Genomic DNA, 8,780 nt, shown 5'->3' with positions numbered 1-8,780 from the left:
TTTAATTTTATATTATAATAATTAATAAACACTAAAATATTTATAACTATTTTTAAAAATTTAACTATAATTTTATCTTTTATTTTAATACATAAATTATAATTTCTTCCATTATAACATTATAAAAATATTTAAAATATTTTTTATATACACAATTTTTTATAACTTTGGTAAAAGTTTTGTATTATTATTTTGATTGATTTTATTATAAATTATAAGTTTAATTATCTTTTTCGTCCTTACATTTTGGGTCAATAGTTAATTTAGTACACTAATTTTAAAAAAAATCAATTTAGTCCCTATATTCCTTAAAATGTATTCAAATTTGTTATTTTCCCACCTAACGACGTCAAGTATTACTGATGTGGGAGAGAGTGTTTATGTGACAAAAAGAGAGTTTATGTGAGAGAGTGACAAATATTAATGATATTATTACTATTATTATTGTTATTATTATTATTATTAGCATTACTATTATTCTTATTCTTATTAATAGTACTAATAATAATAATAATAATAATAATAATAATATTTTTAATAATAATAAGAATAATAATAATAATAACAATAAGAAAATAATAATAAGAAGAATAATAGTAACCGTAGTAATAATAATAATAAATAATAATAATAATAATAGCAACAATAATAATAATAAATAATAATAATAATAATAATAGTAATAATAATAATAATAATATTCATAGATAATCTTTTCATTATTATAATAGGCTTCCAACTAGTTTATTCTTAGAATTTTTTATGAATAAATATAGTCTACCTATGTATTATTTTTGTTAGCATATTGGTTTTGGTCTAGTCCTTGTATTATTGTATTTTCTTTCTTCTTCTTTTTTTTAATAATATTGTTTTTTCATGTGACAGCAGATGATTGTTGTTGCTTGAAGTGTCAGTTTAGCTGAAATGTCAAGTTACATAATAATGTATAACACGAGAGCTTTTATTTTTTTAAAAAAATAAAGGTCATATGATATTGTAAAAAAGATCATCCGTTTTTGTTAAAGATGAAATTGTAACTTTTGTTCTATTCCATTATAAAATATTCAAACAATAGAGTTACACTTTGATTTCAACCCAATTTACTATTATATTCCAATTTATCTCATTTCATTCTCAACCATCAATTCCAACATGGGTTGATTTTTTTTTGTCAAAATATTTTTTTTTTCTTCAATCTTTTGTTTTTAGTTTCCAGTTGCTGCAATGGGCTTTTACCATGTTGCTGGACAGGGATGAGAAAGAAAGTGACAGCAAAAGAAAAGATGGATAAATAGATAGGTATATACAATATCCAAATTTTCTTACAATTTTTGTTTCATAAACATAACTGGAAGTGTTGATGAGTAAAATTCTTGCACAAACTCCGCATGCTTTCCAAAAATAATAGCATGGTACAAAATATATTATGAGAATGTCGAAACAAACCTACAGGAAGGAACCTAAGAGGAAATAAGAATGAAGAAATTGGAAAATAGTATTACTTCAGAAATGAAGAAAATTACACTTGATAATATGATGATGATGATAGCAATAAAAATATCAATATCAATTTGTTTCTCTCATTTGCATATCATCTTCTGTTTTCCAAACAACATCATTCAGACTTGTTGAAAGCGTTTTGTAGAACTGCAGAAGATCAAACAAACAATTTCAATTAGATTCTGTTTCCAGCAGGGCCTGACCTTGTTATTCAAGAACAACAGAAGATCTACATCCCTTTCTTAATTCAACAACAACCTCATGATGAGGATATCAGAAACTTGAATTAAGTTCTTTTTTCTTCAGAAATATGTAATTGTGTACCACACAGATATGAAGTATAAGCTAGGCAGAAACAAATTCTTAATGGTACAAGCATAAAAAAAAGAAAAATATTTGATATTGACAAATGAATAATTCTGATGCTCCATTCCCATCTAACTGCTGATGTATTCTTCCAGGGAAAATTATTCCCTTGTAGAGAACTTTAAAAGTATATAAACCATAGAACAGTTATTTATGAAGTGGCAAGCAGATACTTTGTAAAGCAATTAAGCAAAGAAGGGGACAGAGACAAACCTTATGGAACTCCAATGTATCTCCTTTTGCCTTCCGTACCTCAACCATGTGAAGAGAAGGTGCCACTTGAAATATCTGTTTATGATTAGCACTTTTAAGTTTCAGTTTCAGGTACAATAATGTGACAAATAGTGTTCCATATCACCAAATAACAATACCTCAGTGGCAACATTAAGGTTTCCCTTCCTTCCAGCTTTCACATTTGCAAGCCTCATCTGCAGGTGATGGTTTATTAATTTCACAAACTACCATTTCATATAAAGCTATCTGAGTAGTAGAGAAGCTCATTATAAGTTGGACAAAAATAGCTTGCCTTGTAATTTTTCTTCTGCACATCAAAGCCAAGAGGTTTTGCTGCTTCCTCAATCTTGTTGATTATCTCATCTGCAGGTGATTTTGATGTGAATCTTGTTTCCCTTTTGAACCCCTGCGGTCAATAATGACATAAGAATAAAGAAAACATGGTAAATTTAGTAAGGTATCTCATAATTTGCACAAATTTGACTTTAAAAGAAAGCTCTCTCCCAAATTAAGTTCAAGTTTCAACATTAATAACTAGGTTTTATAAAATAAATAAATTAGTTTAAGCCAAAATTATAGTAACTTGCATGATTTCCCTGTATTTGAATTTTACATGAAATAATTTTAAATAAAAGCATCTTATCATGTGAAGCTGTGAACCTGCTCTGTATCAAACAAGTTTTCAAGGTTCAGCCCTTTGGACATGGAAATTAACTCAAACGCATTCATGGCCGTTGGCTGCTCTTCTTTCTTCTCTGTCACATGGTGCTCCTGATTATGCAAGCAAAATCCTTTATGAGAGAAGATTCCAGAACTCATAGAAAATCAATACCAAAATCATATCTAGTAATCTTCAACTTACTTCAGAATCTTTAAAGACAGCCTCAACATCATCTAGGTTGGTTTCCCCATTCTCCTCGAAAACTGGAGGCTTATAATCTTTCTTAAACCATTCATCATCCAAAATCTCAGGTATAGTGATACGCTGCGATACAGTCAGGGTGAATCAAAAATCAAGAGCAAAATTTAACTAATACAGAAAAAATAACCATAATACTGTATATTGAGGATCAGTTATCTTTTCTCCATCAATTTTATTGTGGTGCAGGGAACTAGCTAAATGTGATTCTGCAACTGGAAGGACTATTATCCTGATTTTTTTAATTATGAAATCAAACTGATATAGCTTGGTCATTATTGATTATTGGAAGTCACCAAGGATGAGTAGAAAGTTACAAGTTGGTTATAAGTAAAAGTGTCCTTTTACATTCAGAACAAAACAAACATGCAATTTTATATGATAATAAGTAAGCACATATCAAATGTTGCAACTTACAGTTGTGGGATCGGGATCCAAGATTCGTGTAATCAATTTCCTGGCAGTGAAAGAAAGCCACGGGGGGCAAGTAAATTCAGCAGCTGAGATCTGTGGATCAAGAAATAAAAAGTAATGGAGAGAAAACAAAGGCAAGACTAAAATAGTGCAATAAAGTTTGAATTGTGCTCACTTTCTTATACAGGTTCATAAGATTAGGGTCGTCAAAAGGTAAGTAACCTGCAACCAATACAAAGAGAATCACCCCACATGACCACAAGTCTGCAGTTGCCCCATCATATCCTCTATCATTAAGGACCTATATATAACAAGAGTATACAGTTAGAAGAGTGACTAAAAATGTATGAATTTTGGTACACAACTCACAAAAATAGCATGACATTTGTCTGTACCTCTGGAGCAACATAATTTGGTGTCCCACATGTAGTATGGAGAAGCCCATCATCCTATAAAGATTAAATAAATAAAATCTCTTCAAATGCAAGAAAACTTTGTCAACTTTTCATTAACATTATAGAATAAGTTCAAATTTATAACAATTGACATGCGGGGAAGAGAGAGCAGTGTCTTAGACAGGATCCAGCTTAGTTTTCATTAAGTAAAACTAACTCTAATTTTGGCATATTAATTACAATAAAACGTAATAATCTTGATAACCATATCTTCTTGTCTTCTTAAATTCAAAAGTTTCAAGTTTACATATTCCACACGAATAAAATTGTGTCCTATTCTATTATGAATGTGAGTAAAAGGATTTAAATATTTTTATGGATGATGAGTGAATGATCCTAATATAATTTTTCGATGCTGTTGACTCTTCTTTGTTCCAACTTCAATAATGTCACACTCATAATGCTATTATTCTTTCTCTTCCTAAATCTTAACTAATTACTTGCATAAGCTCCTGATTCAAGACAAATCAAATCATGTTTCTGGTTAAAATAAATCACCTATCACTGATAAAAAGGTTAAAAGGTTGTTGGAAGTTGTATCTTCCTGTGTTTCATAGATCTCCCTTCTGCAATTGCTGAACATATACTTTACTATCACCTGAATAAGATAGCATTCTCCCCATTTCTCACACACGTGTTCATACTTTCTAATTGTTTTATGTTCTTCTACGACATCACTAATTGGGCCATAGTTTTACTTCAAAAAGCAAGATAATTTACTGAACAAAGATTAACACGAAACAAAAGTGAAAGTCAGAAGTCAATGAAATTCATTATTACCCTAACTTGCTGCGAGAGGGCACTCAATCCAAAATCGGAAACTTTAAGGTTCCCTAAAGTATCTAAGAGCAAATTCTCTGGCTGCAGAAAGCATGTGAATAGGTATTAATTGTAAGAGGTTATATCTTATAAAATCAAACTCAAAAATAATTGTGACACCTGCACATGTGTGTGTGTGAGGTAAAGGAGCCTTACCTTCAGGTCTCTGTGGTAGACACCCCTGCTGTGGCAATAATCAACAGCATTTATAAGCTGTTGGAAATATCTACGTGCTTCATTTTCACTCATCCGTCCATGGTTTACCTTCACAACAAAAAGTCCATTGGAACATATGCAACAACTTTTCGGTGTAATAAAGATGGAGAGCATGTAATGTACTATGATCTAATTCTAAGACAATCCTATACACAACAACACAATGAATGATGATGATGTGTTGAATGAATGGATAAGGATCATATTCTCATGATCCAACACTTTCCTAGTTTCATAAGCTAAATAGGATTGGTTGACTGCAAATATATGTTAAAAAGATACTATGTGTTCTTTTTTTTCTCCAAAATTGTAGAATAAATTGAAAATTAAAGGAAACCAACAAAATTATACACTTACAATTTTGTCAAAGAGCTCCCCACCAGTCACAAACTCCAAAACAATATATATCTTTGTCTTGCTTCCCATGACCTGCCAACAAAAATGTTAAATTAGAAATAGAGTTACGCAACAAAGTAAACTGTGTTCATAATTAATTTGATTTCCAGTTGCATGTATACTACTTCCTAAGAAAATCATTTCTGTTTAGTCTTGATGATAAGATAAACACACAAAACAGCACCATCAGCAAATTATCTGACACACTGAGAATGGTGAGTTAAAGAGATGAAATAACATTGAAAGAGAAATGTATTTCACACGTATTCTAACTAATAACTTTTTTTTTGCATATATAAAAAATTTCTTCACGTGGACAATTCATGATGGAAGAATGTATCAAGCCAGTGGCAACAGAGGATTGGAAAGTTCTTTTCATAATGATGATTTAAGCATTCAACATATTTAGAACTTTCCCTACGTTTGGCAGGGTGGGAAGAAAATGAGAGCGAAGACAAAAGTTTAAAATTTGAATTGGAGAAGAGATAGAAGTAAAAGGTTTGAATGTTTATTTCTAGAAATCAACTTTTTCTCCAATTACTCTGCACTTTCTCTTCAACTAGAGAAAAGAATGTTATCTGTATTTTCTTTTCTGTTTATCCAAACATAACAGAATTAGGTGAACAAAGTTATTGGCTTTTTAAAAAATATAATATTTCAAATCATCTAATGACTAACTATTTACCAAGACACTTTCTAAACCATTTCTGGAATGGTAGGCATTAGGCAGAGTTCTTAGTGAAACAAACAAGAACGTTCTATACTCAACCACTACCATACGCTGCTTTTAAAAATAGCAAAACTTCAAGCAAGAATAAAATAAAGAAAAAAGTTATTTAAAAAAGGGAATGGCAAATCCTTGCATATGTGGTCCAGCAAGAGAGAGAGAGAGCGAGAGACCTCATGCAATTGAACAACATGTGGATGCTTGATTAATTTCATTGTAGCTACCTCTCTCCTGATCTGCAAAAAATACATTAAAAACATCTAAGAAACTTGACTTAATTTTGTCAGAGTCTGTGGAGAATCTACCAGTATAAAATACTAGTATATGACCAAAAACTAGACTTTCTCAACATATTGAAAGGTTTTGGAAAATGAGAGGAGGCATTATGTCATTAAACTGTTTGTTTCCTAATTAAACGAAGTAATAAATGAAGTAATAAAATTAAGGACAGAGTGAGATCCCAAGTGAAGTTCCTCAGGTATTCAACCTGCTCAGCCATCTTGTGCTTGAGCACCTTCTCCTTGTCAAGAATTTTAAGAGCCACAGGTTCTCCTGTCTCAGAGTTCCTTGCAAATTTCACCTTTGCAAATGTACCTTCACCAATTGTCCTCCCCACCTCGTATTTACCAACTCGGCGCTTGATCTTAGGCTGACTCATTCTTCACAAATGAACTTATGCACACTTAGGAGGAGTCTACCTGAAATGCAAATCAGAATTTAGTTCCTAACAAAATTTTATCCACAACTTAAGCCATAGAACAACAAACAAAGTTAATCCAAATCTTAATGTTTAGGAAATGCTGCTATTTTTATGGATTAAAACAAGAGAAAATAGTGTGTACATTGTTAAAGACTTTTTACATTGGAGTCCAATTACAGATGATGGGGTTTTGATTGATTAACAGTGTAAAGTGTAAATGTAAAATGACAGTGCATAAAAAACAAATCTTACAACAAAGCAATAGTTTCAATGTCGAAGATGAAAACTAGGAAACAGTTCTCAATTCATGTTCAGCATACATCCTAAAAATTAACGGTCCCTATTCTAACATGAATAATCAATCATAGATGATTTAACCCAGAGATCCCACTTTTATCTAGTAATGAAGTAAACTAGAGGGAACTTCGAGAAATTTAAAATCCATTGATACTGGATTTAAGTTGCAGAGAAGAGAACAATTGTTGGGATGAAAGATAACCTCAAAGTCTGTCTTCGAGTAAAAGATAAACCCTCAACCAGAATTGAGCTTGAATATGAAACAAACAGGAAATTTAACACCGCACACCTCTTTGAAATCCCTAACTTTGGAGACTAGATTTGTGAGAAAACCACCAATGATGAAAAGGTAAAACTGAAGGTCCTAAGTTAAAACAATATACAAAGATCAATTATCCAGCACTACAGACTCAAAAACCTTAGCCAGAAAGGGTTAATTTATTCAGCAGCAAAAAAATTTGGTAGAAGAAAAGGGGGCATTCATGAACTTAGGATCCACCCACCAAAAAGCTTCAAATCTCAAGACCCAGCAACACAAATGGAAATTTCAACCAGTTCTTTAATTTCTGTGACCTCAATTGAAATTAAAAAAAAAAACCCAGAATTTTACTTTCAAAAGAAATGAAGAGATTTTAAAAAGGAATGAAAAGACAGAAGTAACAAAAAAAAGAACTTTAAAACAATTATGGAAAGATGAACAAAAGACAGTTGAGGTAACCAGTATATGACCCAAAGGGATGCTGATAATGAAATAACAAAGCAAAGGCAGATCAAGTTTTCAAAATTCAAGTGCCACAAAAGCTGAACAAGGCAGTATGTTATATATACGACACCTTGAGGCTCATACCAGAAGAAGATAGACATGAAGATGGAAAAAAAAAAAGACAAAAGACAAAAAAACGTGGAAAGTGGAGAGATAGAAATATATATAGAGAGAGAGAGAGGAGAAGAAATACTTCAATCCAACGTACGAAGATAAGAATAACTGAAATTTTGCAGCGGAACCAAGCAAGGTTGGCTTGATGATTGTGTAGCTTGATGAACAGTTGCTTGGCTTTTGATTATGGCCAAAGGGCAAGAGATTTTTGTAACAACTACCAACCAATGTTATGCAATCGGACAGAACTGGAGAAAGTGTCTAGTTTTGCATTTTCTGCTATTTATGCTGGGAGCAACAACTTCAAACAGTTACTCATCAATGTTTATCTGTTTCCATGGAATGTATGTCTAGTAATGATAATAAAATATTTGAGGAAAATGAAGAGAAGAGAGAGAATACTTCTGGGGTTGATTGGTCTGAACCACAAGCACACAGTATTTATTTGATGTGGTCACAAATCACAGTGCCACTTGGTTTGCCACATTTCCACTGCCAAAATTTCAATTTGCAGAAATAACAGTGATGCATTGAAATGAACAGCTTCATTTGCCCCCACAATAAATTTGATATTTATTAAGTTAGATTTAGTGAGAAATTTAATGATTTTTTAGAGAAACACTAAGAACACGACAGAGTGGGCAGTAATTGGCGTCTACCAGCCAGTTAAGGAAATATAATAATAATTATTCCACTGTGAAAAAGACAAGTTTCTTCTTCTTAGGAGTATTACAAAAAAATTTGTTATATAATTTCTATTTTAACCATTCTCCTGAAACGAATTTTAGAAAGCATTGTTTTCAAAACATACTGTGTCTATAACTGGTGAATGATGATGCAAGGTATGTTCGTACTGTATA

General features: G+C 31.5%; 1 protein-coding gene across 5 annotated transcripts; it reads right to left on the bottom strand.

Moving 5' to 3' along the window:
- Positions 1 to 1,266: 1,266 nt before the first annotated feature.
- LOC137824233 (CBL-interacting serine/threonine-protein kinase 3) lies at positions 1,267 to 8,479 on the bottom strand. Of its 5 annotated transcripts, none has more exons than XM_068629772.1 (15): positions 8,323 to 8,479; positions 6,534 to 6,744; positions 6,220 to 6,282; positions 5,281 to 5,352; positions 4,864 to 4,971; positions 4,669 to 4,749; positions 3,829 to 3,882; positions 3,609 to 3,734; positions 3,437 to 3,526; positions 2,963 to 3,085; positions 2,761 to 2,871; positions 2,393 to 2,506; positions 2,238 to 2,294; positions 2,080 to 2,154; positions 1,267 to 1,647 (listed from the first exon to the last, which is right to left on the bottom strand). In XM_068629772.1, exons 2-15 carry the CDS (start codon positions 6,702 to 6,704, stop codon positions 1,567 to 1,569), a joined length of 1,326 nt encoding a protein of 441 aa, XP_068485873.1. In that variant the 5' UTR covers positions 6,705 to 6,744; positions 8,323 to 8,479; the 3' UTR covers positions 1,267 to 1,566. The 5 variants fall into 5 exon arrangements, with proteins under 5 accessions (XP_068485873.1, XP_068485871.1, XP_068485872.1 ...); XM_068629770.1 differs by having other exon boundaries at positions 8,000 to 8,476; XM_068629771.1 differs by having other exon boundaries at positions 7,246 to 8,336.
- Positions 8,480 to 8,780: the final 301 nt, after the last annotated feature.

The sequence above is a fragment of the Phaseolus vulgaris genome, chromosome 8, assembly GCF_051622355.1.
Source record: "Phaseolus vulgaris cultivar YP4 chromosome 8, ASM5162235v1, whole genome shotgun sequence".
Lineage (NCBI taxonomy): Eukaryota > Viridiplantae > Streptophyta > Magnoliopsida > Fabales > Fabaceae > Phaseolus > Phaseolus vulgaris.
Note: the sequence above shows the minus strand (reverse complement) of the source record. Positions and strands in the feature narration are given on the sequence as shown.

Excerpts from the sequence above, each read along its gene's own strand:
- LOC137824233 (XM_068629772.1), bottom strand. The coding sequence starts at position 6,704 with ATGAGTCAGCCTAAGATCAAGCGCCGAGTTGGTAAATACGAGGTGGGG. Across the intron at positions 4,750-4,863 it reads TCTACCACAGAGACCTGAAG|CCAGAGAATTTGCTCTTAGA; the intron begins GTAAGGCTCCTT and ends TGCTTTCTGCAG. Across the intron at positions 2,507-2,760 it reads ACTTGTTTGATACAGAGCAG|GGGTTCAAAAGGGAAACAAG; the intron begins GTTCACAGCTTC and ends TATTGACCGCAG.